This window comes from Mobula hypostoma, chromosome 19 (genome assembly GCF_963921235.1).
Source record: "Mobula hypostoma chromosome 19, sMobHyp1.1, whole genome shotgun sequence".
NCBI classification, from domain to species: Eukaryota; Metazoa; Chordata; class Chondrichthyes; order Myliobatiformes; family Myliobatidae; genus Mobula; species Mobula hypostoma.
The window spans coordinates 25,576,366-25,600,023 of record NC_086115.1 but is presented as its reverse complement, the minus strand read 5'-3'; the positions used below and the strand labels follow the sequence as shown (position 1 = coordinate 25,600,023).

The 23,658-nt window shown below is 40.5% G+C and overlaps 1 protein-coding gene across 3 annotated transcripts in view; it reads left to right on the top strand.

Moving 5' to 3' along the window:
* arid5b (AT-rich interaction domain 5B) overlaps window positions 1-23,658 on the top strand; it is a 146,999-nt gene that overhangs the window by 21,978 nt on the left and 101,363 nt on the right. For 2 of the 3 annotated variants that reach the window (XM_063071559.1, XM_063071561.1), the window contains one exon: window positions 18,969-19,226. The exons of the other annotated variant lie outside the window; for it this stretch is intronic. In XM_063071559.1, coding sequence (XP_062927629.1) covers window positions 18,969-19,226 — 258 coding nt within the window. The remainder of the gene's footprint in view (window positions 1-18,968; window positions 19,227-23,658) is intronic. 3 annotated transcript variants of the gene reach the window in all.

Genomic DNA, 23,658 nt, shown 5'->3' with positions numbered 1-23,658 from the left:
TTGGTATAACCTTCTCCCAATCTGCTGTCCAGTCCCAATCAGGATGACCCACCATTTCAGCTACTAGTCGTCATATTTGTTGCTTCTTTAATCTCTCCGTATCTTTTTTCATGACGACATAGCAACTGGAGTTAAACCCAATGCTTCTCTGTGTGCTAATCAGCTTACAAGTATCTTGCTATTTTTCTGCACTACTCTGTCCAGCATAAACACTGGTTCTTTGATCCTCTCTTATTTTTGCTCAGTTTGCCGCTACTTGGTGATTGTAAATCGCTTTTGAAAGTCCCTCTATATCTTGGCATTCTTATTTTATATGTGATCTTATTTTTCGTTCCGTAATTTGAAATGTACTTGTCAGTTGTATACCTAATATGTATCTGTTTAACAGCTTCTAATTTGTTAAAGCCTTCTGCAGCATTGACCGCCTCCAGTTAGGTGCTATCCACAATTTAGACATTCTGGCTCCAGATTAAGTGATGAGTCTAAATAGAGACCGGTTGTATTAAGATTGATGCCTCAGGGATTTGGTGTTCCCCTTTCTATCACACTCAGCTGGTACATTTGTGTTGTGCACTCTCGTCTCAACTCAAAGCCAGCTTTTCTCCCATCTCTTACTTTGGTCTTAATTGCATTTACATCATTCTCAAATATTACCTGAGAAGCAGCCTGATAGCAGAGCACTAAGTGAATCACAGGGGCTCCCAGCTTTTTTATGCCATGGACCAATACCACTAATCAAGGGGTCCATGGAACCCAGGTCGGGGACCCCTGCTGTAAAACGACCTGGGTTCAATTCTGTCGCTGTCTGTAAGGAGTGTGGCCATTTCTGGGTCTGCATAGGTTTCCTCCGGGTGCTCTGGTTTCCTCCCACATTCCAAGGTAGGTAAATTGGACACATGGGGGTAATTGGGCAGTGCTGGCTCGTTGGACTGGAAGGTTCTGCTGCTGTGCTGTAGCTCGAAATAAAAGTAAGTGTTATTTCTCAGATGTTCCCCTACTTTTTCTATCTATCCTAATTATTTCTCCATTATGCTCTGTGCCAGTGACAATTTCTCTTCCTTCATCAGACTCCTTGTTGAGCTTAGAATGAGTCCTGCACTGTCTGTTGGAAATTATTCTCAGTTTCTCCTTTATCTACATTTTTGGCCCATTATTTTCCAAATTGCTTTGTATGCAGTACATGCTGTGACTTTTTTTACATTTGCTGACATACTAAAAATTTACATGTTCCTTTATCCATTATGAAACACTGAATCAGTTCATGTGCAGTTAGTTTCCTCATGACTGGAATTTGGCACGATGCCAGCAATCTGACTCTATGATGTAAATTGTGAGCTGGCGCATGAAAAATGCATTTGTAGTTAGAAAAATGTAAACAGATTTGAAAATTAAGTAAAACAAGCGAGTGATTAATTCTCTTCAGATTTTGCTCAGTAAATTGTTTTTTTTCCCCTCCCTGGTTCCCATAATGAACACATCAGGACTTTACAATGTACTTGTTTTAATATTTTATTTCATCTGCTGAATAATAGTTACACTGATAGGTTATGAAACAATATGTGCTTCTCCCAGGGTGACCTTTTAGGAAATGAATAGTTGTATTGTGTGTCCTGTTTCTGTGACTGAAACAACAATGTGGTTTATTAATATGACTCATGGCACAAATGAAATAGGCCTCAAAAGATTTTATTTGTTTTATCTTCAGTAATCGGTTGTTTTGCAGTCATGTTCCTGCTTTTCTGATAAGCTGTCTGGTATGGTATTTTGATTAAATATTCTGTGAACCTAATGCTTTGAATAGCTGTATATATGAACCTACCCATTATAAATCGAGAGGAGATTGGCTTAACTAGCAGTGTTGGACTGGGGTATGCCTGCAGTCCACTATGGTTTGGAAGTATCGCCATTTGGTTGTCTATGCTATCCCGCTTTCCTTGTCTACCTGCCCTTGTATCGTTAGGTACAATACGCTGGCTAGACTTAGAGCACTCACACAACAGTTGAATCTAAGCCTGTTAAAACTAGGATATACTGGGGTATGTTTTAAGGATCGCGTATTGGTCAGTCATTTTCAGTTGTGAGATGAAGTACAAGTTGTTTTAAAGTACGACTGTGACTGCGGAATGAAATGTTAAGGACTGTGTTGTGTTCTCACACCTGAGCATTGGATGATGTTTTTACAACTAGAAATGTGAGGTTTAGATACTTTATTGATCCCAAAGGAAATTGCTGTGTCACAATAGCATTACAAGTGCATGTGTATACAAATATTAGAAGAAAAGTAAGAAGGTATTTAAAAAAATAAATAAGTTACCTCAAATAGTCTAACGGGCGGGGGGGGGGGGGTCATCACTTCCCTGGCTATAGATTGACTCATAGAGCCTAATGGCCGAGGGTAAGAATGACCTCATATAGCGGTCTTTGGAGCAGTGCAGTTGTCTTAGTCTATCACAGTATCTTCCTCCTTGAATGGGGACAAAAGGTCCTACTCTGACCCTAGTACAAATCCAGGTAAACAGCTTGTGAATTTGTCTTGGGGATCTTCCTGGGTTGGCAGTCTCCTGACCAAAAGACCCCAGTTTGATTGGTATCTCCTGCGTAGATCCCTAGTGTTGGAGCAAAATGAGTAACGTCAAAACATGACTGATTTACTTCTTGATCCTTGCTGCCATTGTTCAGCACCCCAGTCCTTGTGTTTTTGTGTGTAGGTGAGTCTCTTAGGTTTGTTTTCACTTCGGAGGAATGGTTTTTTGGCAGCATCTCTTCCATGAGGACCACTTCTGATAAGACTTCTCTAGACTGTAGAGAGAGGGGTGTACTTGGGTTCCAGTCGTTTCTGTGAGTTCAGAGTTGGTAGACGTACTGGACTACTTCTGATTTAGAAGGGACATCAGTTCGATGTATTTTTCATCTGCTGCCCTCAGTTTCTGTAGCTGACCACTGCGTTTCTGGTCTGCAACCTTGCCCATATTTTTGTGCTTTTCAGAAGAGCTTGAACAGCACACCTTAAAACTCCTGTCTGCTGTAAAATTTCTGCTTGGTGATGCAGGATGACCATCTTGTGTCCTGTTGCTATTCTGACTCTTGCCATGGTGAATTAACGATTAACTGTCACATCTGACACACCCCTGCTTTTTAATTTAGTTGTCCTTCACCCTATTTCATAACTTCTACACCCATTTCTGTTTCAGTTAATCAGTTTAGTTCATTCAACTCATTATGCAATTGATCCTTAGCATCCTGTTTGTTATCTTTGTTTAATCACGCACTGGGCTGTATACCTACAAGGTAATCGTTTTTATTTGAAAAGTAGTCTATTACTTAATATGTTACAAAAATTTCTCTGCAACGTTTAATTTTTTGGGAAATGTATGTTTGGAAATCGAAAATTTGCTCTTTTGTACTGAGACACTAATGCAGAAGACAAAAAATAAGCATCTAAAACAAAATTCATATTTAAAAAAAATCTAGGGTGCCTGACTCAGACTTTTGCACAGCGTTGTTATGTTTCCCAGGATGTTGACTTCTAATTCTTTCACTTCCTATTTGATCACCCAGATACTCCATGCTCTTGCATCCCCAAGTGCATAAGTTTAGTGTAATGTTCATCCTTCAAGTCAGGCAGCATCTTTGGAGAGGAATAACCAGTTGAAATGGACTGAAAAGGAAGGAGGAAGAACCCAGAAAGGGTCTCTGCCCAAAATGTCAACTGTTTATTCCTTTCCATAGATGCGGCCTGACCTGTTGAGTTCCTCCAGCCCTTCAACAAGATAACATTGCTCTGGATTTCCATCATCTGCAGAATGTCTTGTGCTTATAATGTTCTTTCTATGTACCCTACTCCATTATCACCATTTCTTCTTAGCTCTGAAGTTTGCTGTTAGTGCCACTCTGTTTAATCTTACGCTCCTTTTTCTTTAAAATGATTCCCGTAGTCTTTCAATTTATTATTGGCGATGGATTCTTTTTTTTTTCCAGTGCTATCTTTGTAAATGATCTCCTATTAGGGTTGTTTACCTGTTTGATCATGTTTTCTTGATGCTAATTACTTACCCTTACTGGGGTATATTTTGAAAGTAGCTCACCAGAGCCCTCTGTCCTATCCCTGACTTGATGGGCTTAATGGCCTACATATGTCTATGGTCTTAGGGCTATTATAAGCAGCCCCAATAGCCCCAGTGTTCAGCATCTGAAAGCACAATGCATTCTCTTTAATATTCTGGAGTGAAATCTGAGCCATTTGACCATCACAGGAAAACAAATCTGACTTGTGCTTCATAACTATTCTTAATTAACTAAGTTCATGAGCATTTTGTGACCACTTAATTCTGTTTTACAAGTTTTATTAAATCGATAATGGCATGTATATTAAACAGCAAAATATTTTAGAATGATGTCATAATCTATGCACGTTTCGCGACTCAACTGCGTGTGAATAGAGATGAGAGATGAATGTATTGGATGAGAGATGATGGAAGTGAAATGAAACATTATGGCATCAAGTTTGGAAAAGGAACAAGCTTTAAAAGGACAAGGAATTTGTTCCATTTAAAGTGTGATTAGCCAATCCATGTTAGTCTATTACATTTATTGACTTTTTATTATCTAACAGGCACTTCAATGGATCAGACAGTGTCTGCAGAAATAGAAACTATATGAAGGTTTCAGGTCAGAGACCCCTCCCCCCCAGGCTCTGTATTTTATGTTTTTTGAATTTCAGATTTTCATCATATGCAGTTTTGTAAAAATGTTTAGCTTTTCAGGGGTGCTGCTCTTGAACGGTTTCTAAGACAGATTCAAATTAGCCCTTTAGTGGTTTTCGAGGGACAAAATTAAACAGTACCGAGTTAGTCTGCTGATTTATACTGTGGCATGGGTTGTTTTGGAAACAGTAAATGTAGTTTCCCATTTTACTTGATCTGTCAGTTGTTTGTAGTTTTAAAATACTTTGAATAGTCATTAATCACTGATTTCCCTTCATAAGCCTTTTTTTTGGAAGGAATGCATGCTGGACTAATTTTTTTTCAACTGCAAGTACCGATTGTCATCAGAACTGATTTAGTGGCCATTTGCTAAATGTAATAAAATAATTTCATAGCAGTGTATTAGAAGCCATTCATCATTTTGACCCGGCCATTTGTTGCTTGTTCTGTTGGTCGATGCTAAGTGAAATTATTTGGAATATGAACTTGCAGTTTGTAGGATATCTTCTCCAGCCTTAAATTGCTGACGGGTATTTCTGTTGCTCATTTCTCTTCACCATACGAGACAAGCTAGGAACTATGTTACTTAATTAAAAACCTACAGGCTGAAGATAGACTTCACTGGACTCCATCTGATCATCGTAATGTGAACTTCCCTCTTGGTGAACACCCAGCCTGAGGCTGAGAGACGGATTTCTGGCCTGCCTTCCGCTTCCACAGAGCAGTAAGGGAGTACTTCCCCCGTGATCACAGAGTAACGGTGCACAAGGCGTCCGTGCTGCTGATGTGATGTTGTTACTGAAATCTGCCACAGCTGGTCTGAACGCAAGCAAGAGGAAATCTGCAGGCGCTGGAGATCCGAGCAACACACACACAATGCTGGAGGAGCTCAGCAGGCCAGGCAGCATCAGTGGAGAAAGGTACAGTTGACGTTTTGGGCCGAGACCCTTGGGCAGGACCTGCTGAGCTCCTCCAGCATTTTGTGTGTACCACTAGACTGAAGATCTATCCGCAATTGGCTGTCATGGTGAACTTGGTCATGAACTATTCACAACCAATCATATGGCAACTTCTGGCTATGGCTAGACATTGGATTTCCAGTGCATAGTTGCAGGTTAGGTCACTATTCCAAGTACTTTTCATTTTCTCTCAAAGATTTGTGGCAGTTTACAGTAAGCGGCATGTCTTTAAGCCAGAAGTTGAAGCAAAGCTGTCACATAGTTTCTTTCTGTTTGCCTTTTCACAATAACACCTCTGACTGATAATAAATTCAGCTGCAATTTACCATTCATCCATTGTTTCCATCCTCTCTCATCAGGCCAGGAGCTCTCCAGCTGCATTGTCAGCTGCCCACCCATTCCACTGCTCCTGCCCATCACAATGACTACATTGAAACGATGTCCAAATCAAAGTCCATTCCAAAATAAATATTCCCAAACAAATTTTTCCATCAGAAAGATATCAAGTGGAACACAAGTCAACTATACGTCCCCTGTGTTCTTCAGTACTTGACCTTTGTTCCCCTGCCCGCACCTGTGCGTAATATGCAGTGGCTGCAGGGTACCTCCTAAAAAGGCGTTGCCTTCCAACGGAGGAGGCTAAAACCGACTCGAGAACCTGGGCTGGGGTGTACAGGCATGAAGTTGTGAGCAGGAATACTGTTAACCCGAGAGGAGGGTCACTTGCCAATCCTAGGGTAAGCTGCTGGCCCGCTGTGACGCCCAGCATTCCTTGTGATCAAAGCCCTGATGACAGCAGTTTGAGATGCAGCCTCTGTATGAGAATTCGGCTACTAAACACCAGCTTGTGACTGGATCCAGGGATCTTCTGGTGAAGTTGCTGACTACTTCTGTACTAGGGGCTTCAAGCTTTGTATGAGACAGGGGGTTAAATTGCACAGAATACCTCTTGGCACACTGCAAATATGAGATCTCTCCTGTCGTTGCACCTCTTGCACCAATATTTCCAGCGCGATGTTGGCAGCCAGTCCCTTCGGGGTTAAAAGATGATTTAGAAGCAGGCTGTCTTTCAGTGTGGATTAACTTTAAATAACACTTGATGCTCACTGCCCCACCTACCCCAGGCAGTGTACTGGTGCAGCAAATAGAATTTCCTTGTGTTAAATGGATATTGAGAGTGGGAATGGATATCTCCACTCCCCACTTGTTTTCTGACACTGTCCTGTTTACTTTGCGGCTTTCAGAAGTGCTTTTTTTTGGAACGTGGGCAATTCCATCAAAATGCTAATCTCTTGTTCTTTATAGAGATTATATGGCAGGCCATCCCTTCAACCTCTACACGCCACGGGTAGAGGCTTGTGCAATGAAATTGAATGTGATTGGAATTGATATTAATGCTGTTTATCAAATTGAAATATTGTTTATTTTATCATTATATTGCATCTAATTGCCTTGCTCCCAATTTTATTGAATATAGGAATACTCTGTTTCAAAGTAAATTTATTAAAGTGCTAATATGTCACCATTTACAACCCTGAGATTAGTTTTATTGCAGGCATTTACAACAGTAGAACACAGAAATAAAATAGTGGATGAAAAACTGCACACAAAAACTCTCGAACAGCCAATGCGAAAACGAGAAACAGTGCAAATAATAAATAAATAAACAGTGAAGTAAATAAACAAATAATTAATACCAAGGCATGAGTTGTAGAGCCTTTGAAAGTTAATCCATAGGTTATGGAATCAGTTCAGAGTTGAGGAGAATGAAATTATTTTTAAACCAAGATGCAGTCTTTATTTAACTTCTCTGAAAAACACGAGAATTATTGGTTCCTGTATTTTTCACTGAAGTAATTTAACTTTTATGATGATGGTAGGTATCTGCGTCTGCTAAGTTGCTTTTAAATTGCCTATTTTTGTTAATAAATATTTAATGGAGGCATTCAAAGTTGAGGTGTTTTGAAAGAGCTGATGCAAGAAAATTGTTTCTTGTGTCTGAAGGATTGATAACCCGAGGAGAGAGCTTTAAAATGACTGACAAAAATAACAAAGATAAAGAGAATTTTTTAATGCATCAAATTGTGATGTAGAATGCAATACTTGAGAGGGTGGTGTAAGCAGATTCACTCATACATTTAAAATGCATGTTCACTAAAGGAGTAATTTTTAGAAGGCTGTGGGGAAAAGAGCAATGAAATGGAGATTTTTGGCTTGCTCTTTCACAAATATAGTACAGATATGATAGGTTGAGTAGCCTCTGATTAGCCTGTGTGACCCTAAGTGATGCTTGCATGTAATTCATTTGACACTTACAGTTGAATTAAGTGGTGATTTACCTCCTGTTGATTTAGACCAGAAACATCAGCTAATATTTTTGCTTGGCCTGACATTAACGGTTGTTACATTTGTTGCCCAAACAGGTCAATTTCACCCCTGGAGTGCGCAAATTGCATTGAATGAAAATTGCATTTCCCAGTTTAAATGTATGTTTCAAGTTGAGGTGAATGGGCAGATGTTGTGGTGATGTGTGCCGCATGAAATAAGTTCGGTTTGGAGTGAGTTTTCTGTTTCATGATGCCAAGTTGGAATTCTGATCCCTTCTTGAGGAACTGTAGACATGGGAAATGTCTTGGACTATATTTTAGTGGCCTGAAAAGTTCTGTATTTACCTCTGGTCAGCAATACTGTAGAAAGCATTTGGCCACTTTCTTCTGGGCAAGTCATCGCCGACTTTCTCTACAGCTGCGTACATTGGAATGGAGAATAGAAGATGAATAGCAGGTCAAACACCCATCATTTCCTGCTGCTGGTTTACTGGCATTAGTTCAAGTATTTGTCTGTTTATTTTTTTAAAACTATATACTATATTCATAATTGCTTGAAAGTGGCATCACAGGTAGCTAGGATGGTAAAGAAAGCTTTTGGTGCACTGGTCTTCATCAATCAAAGTATTGAGTACAGGAGTTGGGATGTTATGTTGAAATTGAATAAGACATTGTTGAGGCTTAGTTTGGAGTACTGTATGCAGTTTTGTCACTTACCTACAGGAAATATGTCAATAATGGAACACTTCAGAGAAAATTTACAAGAACGTTGCTGGGACTTGAGGATCTGTGTTACAGGGGAAGGTCGAATAGGTTAGAATCTATTCCCTGGAGTGTGGAAGAATGAAGGGTGATTTGATAGAGGTACATACAAAATTATAAGAGGTATAGATGAGGTAAATGTAAATGGCCTTTTTCCACTGAGGCTGAGTGAGACTAGAACAAGAAGGTTAAGGGTGAAAGGTGAAATGTTTAAGGGGAACATGAGTGGGACCTTCACTCAGTTTGGTGAGAGTGTGGAATGAGCTGTCAGTGGGAGTGGTGGATGCGGGTTCGATTTTGACATTTTAAGAGATATATGGATGGGAGAGTGTATGGAGGGCTATGGTCCAAGTGCAGGTCAATGGGACTCGGCGGGTAAATAGGTTGGCACAGACTGGATGGGCCGAAGGGCTTGTTTCAGTTGTGTGTCCGCTGCCTCGGTCACTGGTGTCACTCGCCATACTGGAATCTCATTCCTTCACCTGTTTAACTTGCGGCGAAATAAACAGGGGAGCATCAAAATAGAGTCAGGAAGTTCTTATGTAAAAGGCATTTCTTCTGCCTTTGTACTGCAAGCCATCTTTCTAGGGTTATGGTAAAGCTTCTGGTGAGGTAAAGAGGATATTCTCCAGGGTCGACATGCACTTCAAATCTTCGAGTGCTCTTCTGTCAGAAATATTATTTACTTTGATTTTTTTAAAAATGTTTGCAGAGAATTTGCAATGGAGTTATAGTCTTTAGGTCAGCTGGAATTAACCCTCACCTAGCTACTAAAGCATTCATTATTTACTTCTGGCCATGATGAATGAATAGTTGAACTTTGAAACATATTATCTGTTCTTGATTTCAATAGAAGATCGTCATAAGCATTTATTTTACATGAATTGAATTGAGGAGATTTGGTAGGGATGAAGTTGGTTATGGACTTTAATGAATAACAAATTGGCTGGCCATTCTTGGCCCACTGTGGACTGGTAATTCAAAGCAAGGTGCTTCATCCCTAGAATCAGGTTGCTGCCTGGATTAGAGAGCATGACATATGAGGATAGGTTCAGCGAGTTAGGACTTCTTTTTGGAGTGAAGGAGGATAAGAGGTGTCTTGATAAAGGTGTACAAGATGATGAGGCATAAATTGAGTAGAGATTGTTTTCCCAGGGCGGAAATGGCTAATATGGGGGAGAGGAGGTATAATTTTAAGGTAGTGGTAGAAAAATGGGGGACTAGGTAGGAGGGAAGGGTTAGATTAACTTTAGAGTATGATTTAAAGATTGGCATTACATTGTGGGACAAAGTGCCTGTAGTGTTCTATATTTAATGTTAATCTGCCCCTGCCCTCAATGTAAATTACACAGACACGGTCAGATTTTCTTTTGGCATTGTTTTAATAATAACTCATTTTGGCTCATCAGTGATAAACTGATAGCTGGGTCCCACTAAATCTGAATATTTCAAAATGCTCAATTTGTAGCACAATCAGATGTACATAAAATATTAGTGAATTTGTGGTTGATTTACAGGGAGATGGTTTAATTAAGTGAAATTACTGCCTGTTGAAGAATCCTGTGTCATACCTTGATGTCTTGCAAAATGACTCCAGTTATGCATCTTATCGGGTTAGTTATTACAACACCTGGTGAAGTGATCAGTTTCAGGCCTGTAGTCGTGCATTTGCACCTCAGAGTGAGGTGGATACGCTTTAGTTTCACCTACACCATCTCTTAACAACAAGTCTGGAGAGTGGGGCTTGAAGAATTTTTAATGAATTAATATTCAGAAAAATTTCCTAGAGTTCAAGCAAATTGTGAAAATGTTCGTCATCTATCCTTGATTTGCAATGTGAGATTTCAAAGTTGAACAACACAATCTATGTTCCCCACACCCCCATGAAACATAGTTCTCTAAATCAGACTGAGGGTTCATCCACATTTTGGGGATTTAAGTATGAACTCTAGGCTAGTATTTCAATGCAGCTCATAGTGGATCCTTCACTTTGACAATGCCATCTTTTGATAAAGACGAACCTCTGCCTGTCCTCTCGAGTGGATGTAAAAGGCAGAACTCACGATATTGTTTCTAGACCTGTATTTCTTGAGGGAACATTGGTAATAATGCATTGTAAGAAAACTTACAATGAGTGTCAAGAAGGATATGCACTAATTGTGTTTGCTATACCTTTAATAACATATATTTATAAAATTAGAGTAGCAGGGAATTTCTCCCAATCTCCTGAATATGATTGGCCCTACATTAAATCAAGTAAGTGATCTGGGTTGCTGTTTGTGGGAATTTGCTAACAGGTTTTCCTGTATCACAACAGAGGTATCTTCAGAGGTTTTCATTAGTTGCAGAGTACTTTGATGTCCTGAGGCACAAGTTAATTGTTTTCATTTTCGCTTCCTGGAAGTTTTCTTGATGTCTTACTGTAGAATTAGGTTGGGCTACATTTCTGCACTGCAACTCAGCCGGTTTGTGACACCTCTCCAAGCAATGTTCGTATGATTGTCCTTTGCGCTAAATTGCAGGATTACCTATTACATGTAGTAGGATTTCATTTGAATTTACTTAAGCATGTAAAGAATTAATGCTTTCTCAGCGACAATATTAGAATTGGTTTTTTTTGCACACTTGCATTTTAAATACCATTTATTCTACTCCCTTACAACCAATCCGGTTCTTCATCTAATCTACCAATTGAACTAATTTCTCAAGTCACGAGTCAAATATCCATGTGAATTTTTTTTATGATCCTGTGATGTGCTTTGAAATGCTTCTACTACTTTAATTTTGGTTTATAAATGCTATCTGTTTAAAACTTGTATTTATATATAGAGATTGGTAACAGTAATGGAAATCAATCTCCATTGCTCACAAATATCGGCCGGCCAGTGGTTATAGTGGTACCCGAAGCAGACTTTGAGGCCCGAGTGGTCCCAGGTTTAAATCCAGCCAGCCTCTTGCATGCCTTCTGTTTGTGCTGAGTTGAGTGTTGAACTTGCAACTCGGTCTCATTTTTTAAAAAACGGACAAATGCTAAAGAAACAGTAAGGTTGACGCCTGACATCCCACAAGGTGCGGAGAGGAACAACACACTCACAACTATCGTTATGGTAGTGTGCTATTTAATTATCAAATGGTTCATTATTACAAGGCGAAGAATTCAAAGATCTATTTTGTTATTTATTTTATACTCTGTATGCTGACTGACTATATCTGTTTTGGCACAAAGATACGATACTTGGTCCATTTCACTCCAGTATTAAGTTTTACATTATTTTTCAAGGTTATGAAAAGTATTCCAATTTCAGTGCCACAGATGGACAGTGACTGGACTACCATTGTCCATTTGCCATGTTGTGTTTACTGCTCAACTGCAGGTCTTGTCAACTTTAGTCACCGCTGGTGAGGTACTGTGTGTTCAGATGGACAGACAGCTGATGCAATTTGGACAGTACTAAAGACCCACATATCCTTCGGTTGACTGATCGAGTTAAAATTCTCCCAGTAAAGAAATGCCTGTCACAGCTTCATCTCATGTGTTTACCTGTACAACCAGCTGAGCAATGAAATGCAATACAAAGCAGAATAAGACTCTCCCTCTGCCTTGGAGTCACACTGCAGTGTTAATTATTTCGGCAGCTCGCCACTCAGATTACATTTACACTGTAGCAAATTTAATGCAAAAAGGTTTGCCTTTTGAAAGCAAAAGACTCAACATTTGCCCTGGGGTATAATGCTTACTTGAATCATGTTTTACCCATCTAGTCTGTTCTACCATTCAGCTGAATGAGTTTACCCACCCTGGTTCCAAATTCTTTGATCCCAACCTAACCAAAATTTTATCCTCTGCTCTTAAACGCATCTCCCCCATTTCACGTACATCTGCTCTCACTCCATCCTCCCGCCACCCCACTAGGAATAGGGTTCCCCTGGTCCTCACCTACCACCCCACCAGCCTCCGGGTCCAACATATTATTCTCTGTAACTTCCGCCACCTCCAACGGGATCCCACCACTAAGCACATCTTTCCCTCCCCCCCCCCGCATTCTGCAGGGATCGCTCCCTACGCAACTCCCTTGTCCATTCGTCCCCCCCATCCCTCCCCACTGATCTCCCTCCTGGCACTTATCCGTGTAAGCGGAACAAGTGCTACACATGCCCTTATACTTCCTCCCTTACCACCATTCAGGGCCCCAAACAGTCCTTCCAGGTGAGGCAACACTTCACCTGTGAGTCGACTGGGGTGATATACTGCATCTGGTGCTCCCGATGTGGCCTTCTATATATTGGCGAGACCCGACACAGACTGGGAGACCGCTTTGCTGAACATCTACGCTCTGTCCGCCAGAGAAAGCAGGATCTCCCAGTGGCCACACATTTTAATTCCACATCCCATTCCCATTCTGACATGTCTATCCACGGCCTCCTCTACTGTAAAGATGAAGCCACACTCAGGTTGGAGGAACAACACCTTATATTCCGTCTGGGTAGCCTCCAACCTGATGGCATGAACATTGACTTCTCAAACTTCCGCTAGGCCCCACCTCCCCCTCGTACCCCAGCTGTTACTTATTTTTATGCACACATTCTTTCTCTCACTCTCCTTTTTCTCCCTCTGTCCCTCTGAATATACCTCTTGCCCATCCTCTGGGTCACCCCCCCCCCTGTCTTTCTTCCCGGACCTCCTGTCCCATGATCCTCTCGTATCCCTTTTGCCTATCACCTGTCCAGCTCTTGGCTCCATCCCTCCTCCTCCTGTCTTCTCCTATCATTTTGGATCCCCCCCTCCCCCTCCCCCTCCCACTTTCAAATCCCTTACTCACTGTTCCTTCAGTTAGTCCTGACGAAGGGTCTCGGCCTGAAACGTCGACTGCACCTCTTCCTAGAGATGCTGCCTGGCCTGCTGCGTTCACCAGCAACTGTGATGTGTGTTGCCAAAATTTTATCCTGCAGTTTTGAAGGCTTCATTTGAATTAATGAACTTCTTGGGCGTGGGAATTCCATACTTGCTGCTTGCTGAAGTGTTTTCTAGCATCACGTTCGAGTTGTGAGTTTTAGAGTCATGCCATTTTGTTTTGAAATCTTCCCCCACCCCCATGAAAAACAACACTTGTAGCCTGTGCTCGTTTTAAACGGTAGCATGTTTGGGACATGTGTTGTAATGTGCATCTGATTATACATTTTTAATCTCTTTGAATATGGTGCCAATTCGACTAACTTTTCTCTGAAGCATGTTGTGTGGGCCTAATATTTCGATATTTTCTCCATTATTGCAAGAAAGTAGCAGTTGTACATTGGAACGAAAGCTCCTTTCTTTCAGAAGCTGTTTTCCGATATACGTTGAGTGGCCACTTTATTAGGTACAGGAGGTACCTAATGACTTGGCCGCTGAGTCTCTGTGGTCTTTGTTGCTGTAGTCAAGGTTCAATGTGTTGTGCGTTCAGAGATGCTCTTCTGCACACCAGTGTTGTAATGTGTGGTTACCTGAGTTACTGCTGCCATGCTGTCAGCTTGAACCAGTCTGGCCATTCTCCTCTGACCCCTCGCATTAACAGAGCTGCCACTCACTGAATCTTTTTTGGCTTATTGCACCATTCTTTGTAAACGCTAGAGACTGTTGTGTGTGAAATCCCCAGGCAGCAGCAGTTTTTTAAAATTAATTTTTTATTGCAACACCACCAAATTACATTCAATACAATCAGTTGCCAATTACATTTTGACTGTTAAACCCAGCCACCCCCCAACCTTCATCACCATCCCCCCTCCACCCCTCACTCTCCCCTCCACCAGCCAACTGAATAGTAGCGTATACACAGACAAAACATTCCTATTTTAACAAAAGATCTTTTAAGTTAGATATCAAATTTGTCCACATTATGATTGTATTTGGTCGTGCATCATTTACTGTTGTTGATGAAAGTTCCAGGTAAGAAATGTCCTAAAAGCTCTGAAGCCAGTGAGTATTTGAAATATCATGGGGAGGTTTCCAACGCTGGACTATAATCTTAGCTGCAGTCAGGGCTGCCAGCCAGACTTGCGTGTTTTTTCCGTAAGGGAAAGGTGGGAGTCATCATTTAGAAGATGTAGAGAGCAGCAGTTTTTGAGATACTCAAACCAGCTCCTCAGGCACCTCCAATCATCTCATGCTCAAAGTTACTTGCATCCTATTTCTTCCTCATTCCGATGTTTGGCCCCAACAACAAATGGACCTCTTGACCGTGCCTGCATGCTTTTATGCATCGAGTTGCTGCCCCATGATTGGTTGATTAGATGTTTGCATTAATTAGCAGGTGTCAGGTGTACCTAATAAAGAGGCTCTGAATGTACAGATGTTTCATGCCTCTGTGTCCATTTAGAGAGAGCGATATACCATTTTAATTCGAATTTGGTTGATATTTTATTTATAGGGCATCACATAACACTTCTTATTATCCAGGTGTGGAACAAATAAATGTACCAGACAGTAGTTTAGAATTTGTGTATTTCCATTTGAAACATCTTGGAAGTTGAAGGTGATATTGGCAGCTTGGGAGGAAAGTTAAGATGTTTTACATTCAAATTTCTAGTTGGTGGCAATGAGCAGAGCAAACCACAGCCTTTTAAATGAGGCACGGCTATTTTATTAGAGTTAATAAACACACCAAAGTGATGTTCAGGAAAAGGCTAATTGCCTGTCCCAGCTCACCCCACACTTGTGAAGGCCAGAGCTCCTTAACTAGATGTAGGCAACCCCGAACTCCCCACCTCTCCACCCTCAACACTCCCTCCACGTCCTAGAGATCCTACAGCTCGAGTGCTGGGACCTAACCAGGGTTTATTTGGCCCACATCCAGGGCCCGTCCAGTCACTGTTTGAAGGTAGAATATTTTCCTGTCTGTCAGCTCTTTCCCTGCTTCATCCTATGTTACGGAGATTATTCTTCAAGGGCATTTCATGAGGTGTAAAGCACTAAATTGACCTCAGGTGGTAAATAGTACTACATAAATACATGTTTTATTTTTTTAAGGCAGCTGTTAAAAATTTGGTTCTGGTATGCAAGTGCATTTGCTACCAATACTAGTGAGTAATAGGAAAAGAGCAGGAGATTAGAATTAATTCAATATACGCAATACAGATTAAATTGGGTTTGTTGACTTCCTTATAGCTCCATGAATTTACACTATGCGCCTTCATGTTCCTCAAAGATTGAATAACATATCAAATGACCTGTAGCAGATCTCCAGCTACAGTAAAACTCTGTTAATCTGACACAGTTGGGACTTTGGTCATGCTGGACTTGCAGATTTTCTGGCCTATTAGGTGCTATTCCGACTAATACCTAAAAATACTTCTAATTCACTTTATTTTAATGCTGTGCCAACAGCTTCAAAAAAAAACTTTCCAGCAAATCCAGCATGTTTAAAAGTACAGGAAATGGAGCCCGGGTTAGTTTGAAGGGAATGCAGGAATCGGGTTACACCGAGTTAAAAGGAGTTCAGCAAACATCATTGCTGGGATTTCTGAATTGTTTGATAGCAGATTATCAGATTTTTTTTCCCCTGTGTATTCGGCTTCTGGTACTTCGTACTGTAACTCTTTGTCCCTGGGTAGACTGAAACCACCAACCTTTCGGCCAACAGTTGAACGCACTGGCCAATCACGTCACAGAAACAGGTTTGAACTTCAGTGGGGAGGGACCACGGTATAGGGTTCTTCCACTACTGGACAGGGAAGGGTCCGGTTGGGTGAAGAAACCCCCAATTATTGTAGTAGAGTACCACCCCTCCCCTGGGGGGGGGGGGCATTTAAGTGGCAACAGTCCTGTTAGTTTTAAGGAATGTAATGGAACACTACTTAACACATTGACCATGAAAGTAACAATGAAAAGGGATTATGCAGCTTATTCTTATAAATAACATTTTATTATAAATAATGTCTATTTTGATTTGTAACAAAATCCACTTCTGCTGTGGTTAATGGCACCTCGCTTACAAAATAATTTTTTATTCCACCTTAACTCCAGAGATTAAATTTAAAGGGTTGAAAAGCACATTTGGTTAAAGGGACTTGTCCCATTCCCTTTACCCAGCCAGTCTTCCACAATCTCCCTCAGCACCACAGGGATGTGCACTGAGCCCCCTGCTCCACTGGCTTTACACCTATGACTTTGTGGCCAAGTACAGCTCCAACACCATATGCTAGTTTGATGACGCCACTGTTGTGGGCTGAATCAAAGCTGGTGATGAATCAGCATACAGGAGGGAGGTTGAAAATTTGGCTGAGGGGTGTCATAGCAACAACCTCTCACTCAATGTCAGCAAGACCAAGGAACCAAATGTCGACTTCAGAACAGAGAAGCCAGAGGCCCATGAGCCAATAATCATCGGAGGATCGGAGGTAGAGAGGGTCAGTAACTTTAAATTCCTGGCTGTCATTATCTCAGAGGACCTGTTCTGTGCCCATCATATAAATATAATTACAAAGAAAGCACGACAGCGCCTCTACTTCCCCAGGAGTCTGCAGAGATTTGGCATGACATCAAAAACCTTGGCAGACTTCTATAGATGTGTGACTGGCTGCATTACGGCCTAGAATGGCTTTGAGTGGGCTCGGCCCAGTACATCACGGGTAAAAGCCTCCTAACAACTGAGCAAATCTACATGAAACATTGCCATAGAAAAGCAATTATCAAAGATCCTCACCACCCAGGCCATGCTCTTTTCTCACTGCTGCCATCAGGTAGAAGGTACAGGAGCCTCAGGACTGCCACCCACCAGGTTCAAGAACAGTTACTATCCCTCAACCATCAGCCTCGTGAACAAAGGGGGATAGTTACACTCATTTAAGAACTCGGTTATATTATTTAATGTTCATTATTTATGGCTATTTATTTATATCTGCATTTACACAGTTTGTCCATTGAACCTGTTTACAGTTACTGTCTATAGATTTGCCAAGTATGCCCGCAGAAAAAGAATCTCAGGGTTGTATGTGGTGACATGTATGTACTCTGAAAATAAATTTTACTTTGAACAGGGGGATACAAGTTGTACCATATGTTTGAAACACTTAACTCCACTGGGACTACTAAGTAGTGGTAATTTTGAGTGTTCCCAACAAACCCAAAGACAGAATTTCAATGTGCTAACATGAATGTTCAGGCCAGTCTTAAATAAGTATCAAATCACAGTTGCACATCACAAGGAATCAAAGACAAGTGGGGATTTGGTCAGTTTTCCACAGCATGTTTTGAGGTGTAGAATTGGATGTCTCTGCAGCTGAAATCACTTGATTCAGTATGGACCAGACTTTAGCACTTTAGCTTGTTGGTCTGTATAATCAAACTAATTTATTCATTCACCTGTCAAAACAATGTGGTGGGAAACCACCTCAGCTGCACCTCAAAATTCTTAAGGTGTCCTGGTGAAGGGTCTCGGCCCAAAATGTTGATTGTTTATTCATTTCCGTAGATGCTGCCTGACCTACTGAGTTCCTCCTGCATTTTGTGTGTGTGTTACTCCAGCATTCCTAAGCAGTTAATATTTTTTTTCTTTCTAGGCTGCATTTCCAAGAAGTTCTTTGAATTCTAGAACAGTATTATTTGCTGGTGTGTCCAGATTTAGAATGGCCAGCAAGGCAGTGAAGCTGTTAGCTAAGTAGTGCTATTTAGACCTCCCTACTTGGTAACGTGATGAATTGCTGTACACATGTCATTAGCCTAGGTGTGGTGTCTGACAGCCTAAGTTAGTGCAGGATAATGAGTCTATTAGCCACCATTGTGCTAGTTCCTGTTTTAGGTAGCAACCTAGCTCCCAGTATATAGCAGAAGACTTTTTTAAAAATATCTGTTTTCAGACAGATTTGTTATGCATTAATTATGGACATGTTTTTCATTCAGTCTTTCAGTGAAACATTTAAACAGCCAACAAGTAGGTTTCCATCCCACAAGATGTACTTTTGCTTTTCCCCAGATTGATATCAACAAGCTTTCAAGGCAGTTTCATGTATAGTGTCATTAATAGTTTGTGACATTTCTCTTGCTACTTTGGGTGATAATGGGAAAAATATTTAACATTTCTGACTATATCCTGTCCCATATTAATTTGAAGTCTGTTCAATTTGCACTGTAACACAAAGCTGAGACAGCTGGCAGTTGTCAATAGTAACAGGATATGCCCATGTGCCATTCAGTACCATTAATGTTCTTCAGTAATGCCTGCAGTGCTTGCCTTTCCCCACAGGTGCCGAAGACGATGATGACAAAGGTGGCGATAACACTGACAACACCAAAATCATTGTCCTCAGTTACCCACAGTACTGCCGTTATCGTACTATGCTGAAGAGGATTCAGAACCGATCGTCCTCCTGGCTGGTTGACCAGTTCGTGATGGCATTGGGTGGAATTGCAATCCTTAATGAAAGTACCCGCATCCTGTATTGTCGTGACACGTTTGACTATCCAACTCTGATTGAGAGTGAGAGCGTCTGCGATGAGCTTGGTAAGTATCTTCCTTCTCATTGTAAAACGGTAACCGCAGCTAAACAGCATGGTTGAAACACTAGATGCAGTAAAATTTCAGAATTTTAACTGCTGGATTGCGTATCTGCAGACTTCAAAGATGCCAAAATCAGTTGGGATCCAAGGACTGTACTAAATTTTGAATACTTAAACGATGAAGAAATCCAAGTTGATAATTTCTTCATGGTGTTTTTCTTTGTCAAATTCTTTAGAAACTGGGTTTGACGTTATTGGAAAGCGGAAGGGTCATTAATATTCTAAAGTAGAGATTTTGAGAGGTAACCATAAAGAACTAGCAGAAGTAATGTTCAATCTTTGTGTGTTGTTAGAGGCAAACAGTTGACTGAAAAACAAAAAAATTGAATTTGTTATTGGTAGGAAATGTTTTGTGAATGAAGGCTGAACAAATGGCAGCAGTGGCCAGCTGGGCTGATTTTTGCCAAGGCAGGATTTTTGCTGCCATTGAATTGTTGGCAACTTAAAGTTCTCATTTTAGACAAATCTGTTATACTTAAAAGCAACCTGAATTCCACCCAGTCTGATGCCAGAACAAGATGGTGTGAGATGTGCTTCAAAATCAGTTCCAAGTTCAAAAATAAATAATGATAAATAATATTGAGAGCACACACAGTTTATATTTGCATAGTTTGGTGTCAAATCAAGTACACTTCAAACTGAAGTTACACCATGATACTTTAAGATGTACACAACCATAGAAGTTTGATTACCTTCCCATGGTAGAGGTATCAGAAACAAGGGGGTATAGGTTTAAGATGAGAGGTAGAAGTTCTGATGGGGATTTGAGAGGTATTTTAAAACAGAGTGGTTGATATCTGGAGTATGCTGCTATAGGAAATGTGGAGTTGGGTCCAATTACTATGTGTAGGGGAAATTTGGGTAATAAATATTCAAGCCACAGATGGATACAGTCCTAATGTGGCAAATAAGGTAATTGTAGGTGGAGCAGAAATGCCAACTTGGATATTGTGGGCCGAAGAAGATGATTAGTTTTATTTGTCACATCTACTTCGAAACATGCGGTGAAAAGCAACATTTGCGTCAAATCAAGTCGGCAGTGATTGCACTGGGTTTCCACACTTCTGCCGCCAACATAGCACACCCACAGCTAACCTGTCCGTCTTTGGAATGTGGGAGGAAACCAGAGCAGCTAGAGGAATGTTCGCACAGTCACAGGGAGAACATACAAACTTCTTACAGTGGTGGGAATCGAACTCCCAGTCTTACAGCTGGTGCTATAGAGCAGCCCACTAATCGCTGCGCTACTGTGTGCCCATTTCTCTGCTGCATCACCACATGTCTTTGATTATGTAGCACTCCCTCGCTCAGCACTATAGGCATAAGTCAGTGTTTCTCAGTCTACGACAAAACCCCCCAGAGAAAATTTTGTGAAAAGGCATTCCCCATAGCAAATTACAGTTGTTTGAATGAGCTATTTTCCACAACAGGTCAGTATATAATAAAATATTGCTGGGAGAAGTCAGGTCCAAATGATTCAAAGCTTATCTGTCATTGGATGTGAAAAATCCAACATGATAAGAGGGGTAGATTAAGTGAACAGCCAGAGACGTTCCAAGGTGAAAATAGCCTTCGGAAAGGCCTCTTCCACCTCTACTGTTTCCCCTATACTTTTGTCTAATCAGCTTAAAATAATACGAAGTTCATTGGAGTAAAGTATGGAGGGATGTAAGTTTTTTTTACACAGTGTGGTGAGTGCATAATACTTGTTGCCAGGGGTGGTGGGAAAGGCAGATAATTTAAGGACTTTTAAGAGACTTATATAGGCATATGGATGTTAGAAAAATAGAGGGCTCTATGGGAAGGAAGGGTTAGATTGATTTCAGAATAGGTTAAGCCATCGGCATAACACTGTGGCTTGCCTATTGTAGAGCGCTGTTATGTTCCATGTTAAGTTGTGTGGTTTAAAGGAGACTTTCTTCAGCTGGTCACAGCTTGTTGCTGGGCCCTTTGTTCAAAATTATTTGTTTTCTGCTCTCTTTTTGGCCCGTGTCAGCAGTTTGCTTCATGATGCTGACCCACACCCTCCTTTCTCCCCTGCCCAAATCTCCATCCACCAGTCACCTTGTACAACCCCCCGACTCAGTCACAAATCACCAAGCATGAGATGCTGTCCCCAACCCGCTAGCACTGGCATCTTTGCGGCTTTTAAGCAAGTTCTCCGGTTTTTATGAAGGGTTTCGGCCCGAAATGTCGACCATTTATTTCCCTGCATAGGTACCGCCTGACCTGCTGAGTTCTACCAGCATCTTGTACATGTTGTTCAAGATTTGCAGCATCTGCACAATCTCCTGTGTTTGTGCTAAGCAAATTCTAGGCAGCGTTTAAATCTCTTCCCCACCAACAAAAAAACTACCTACCTTCAAGCAGCCAACAATGAGATGCGTAAAGTTTTTTTGCACCCTGCAATGAATGTCATGGTTCTAGCCCAACAACACAAACTATAGTGAATATTTTAATATAGTTGGAATATGCAAATCTAAGAGATGTGTATTTGATTATTGAAAGAGTATATTCAGATTATCAGCATTTCTACCATGATAGTTATCTTTTACTCTCATGCAAAGAAATTAATTTATAAAAATATGGGAAATATGTCCAAAAACTATTTTGGAATTTGGAATAAATGGTTGTGAGTTGTTCAACATTTGTACCTGGTATATATGCAAAACATTACAGAATATTGCATTTGAATTTGTTTTTTATATGTGGCCTTTAACATCATAAAATGTTCTACACACCTTCATAGGTACATAGTAAAAGGCTAATTAATGCCCAGTCAAAGAAAGATGTTAAGATAAACGATCAAAAGCTTTGCAGAAGAGATGGGGTTTTACAGCATGTCTTGAAGGAGGAGTGAGGTGGAGGATAATAATTTCATTGTTTGAGGTCTCTTCATTACAAAGTGTGGGAATTACATGAGGTCTTGGAGTGAGATGGAAATTTCAGGGGGTTAAGCTGGATGACATTGGAAGAAAAGATTTAAAAAATACAAATGCTATTATCTAGTTCATCTTGCTTTAGAATGTGGATACCTGATCCCAAATGCCAGAGTCGTGCAGAGGAAAAGCAAAGTGGCCTTGTTGTGATTGTTGATTGCCTCAAGGCTAATTTGGTTAAATCTTGACTGAAAACCAGCGAAATGAGAAGAGCCTGTATTCTGCATTGGATTGAGGAAGCCAGTCAGATTCAAGTTGGAGATTGTAAAATTCTAGAGCTTTTATAGGACTAAGTAAACATGATAGCAGTCTTGTGAAGGGTTGGGTTATTGATTCAGAGCAGGTATTTCTGCTGAAAAATTACATTCAGTTGGACTGTTGCCAGAAGTGAGTAACACTGACAAAATGCAGTTGGTAATATTGGCTGTCGTTCCTTTATTTGGAAATACTAACCTTGAACTTTTGAGCTCTGGAATTCTCTCGCCCAGCTGCCTTTAGATTATCAAATTACTTTAATTAGTTTCTTTGCAGATTGTTATCAATGTCTGTAACTATAAATTTAAACTTGCTTCTGTTTCACTTTGATTTTGAAAACTCAAAGGAAAATTTTTTAAAAATGCATTGAATATCTGTCATTCTGGGCAGGCCAAGTGGAAAAATTACACAATAGACTGACTCATTTTGTTCAGATTATGTGTTTTATGACCACAGTGTGCAAGTAACTATTGATGGGATTATTAGCATCAGTTATTATCGTACATGCTTCAGTGTTGAATTTTTGGTGAATGATAGGTTTAATATATACTCATAATCTAAATGGAATTCTCCTAAAGACTGTTGGAATTCCTTTCTAATGTAGTAATCACATAACATGATGAATGCCATTTTGCATTACACTGACATTGAGAAAAGCACTCCAGTCCTGGCACTGTGACAATAATACTTTAGTGGTGTAATATAAAATTGCATTTACAGTATATGTCAAAGAAATAATAGATAAACACCAGGACACTATTTGACAGCTGTAACCTATACTTGGGTATGTTCAGTTATTTGTAAACGTACTTAAGCTACAAGATTGAAGCTTATAATATCATATAACTTCTGCATTTAGTTGATAGCCTTGTGACTGCACCCAAGCATCTATTAATATCTATTTGTCTACCTGCCTGTTTTTTCAGCCTGCTTCAGAACTAACCTAGGAATATGTTTTTCTTCCTGAATAGGGCGCAGGGTTGCACCCTTTGATCACTCTTCACATGCCAAATACCTTCCACTTTTGTTTCTGCAGGTGCAGAATAACATTAAGTGAAACAGAGAAATGCCAGCTAATTTATGCTGAGCGCTTCTGAATGCGGTTCAATCTAGCACCCCACAGTCTGCAAAAACTTGCGTTTCAGACAACAGTGAAACGAATTGATGGCACGGTAGCATTGT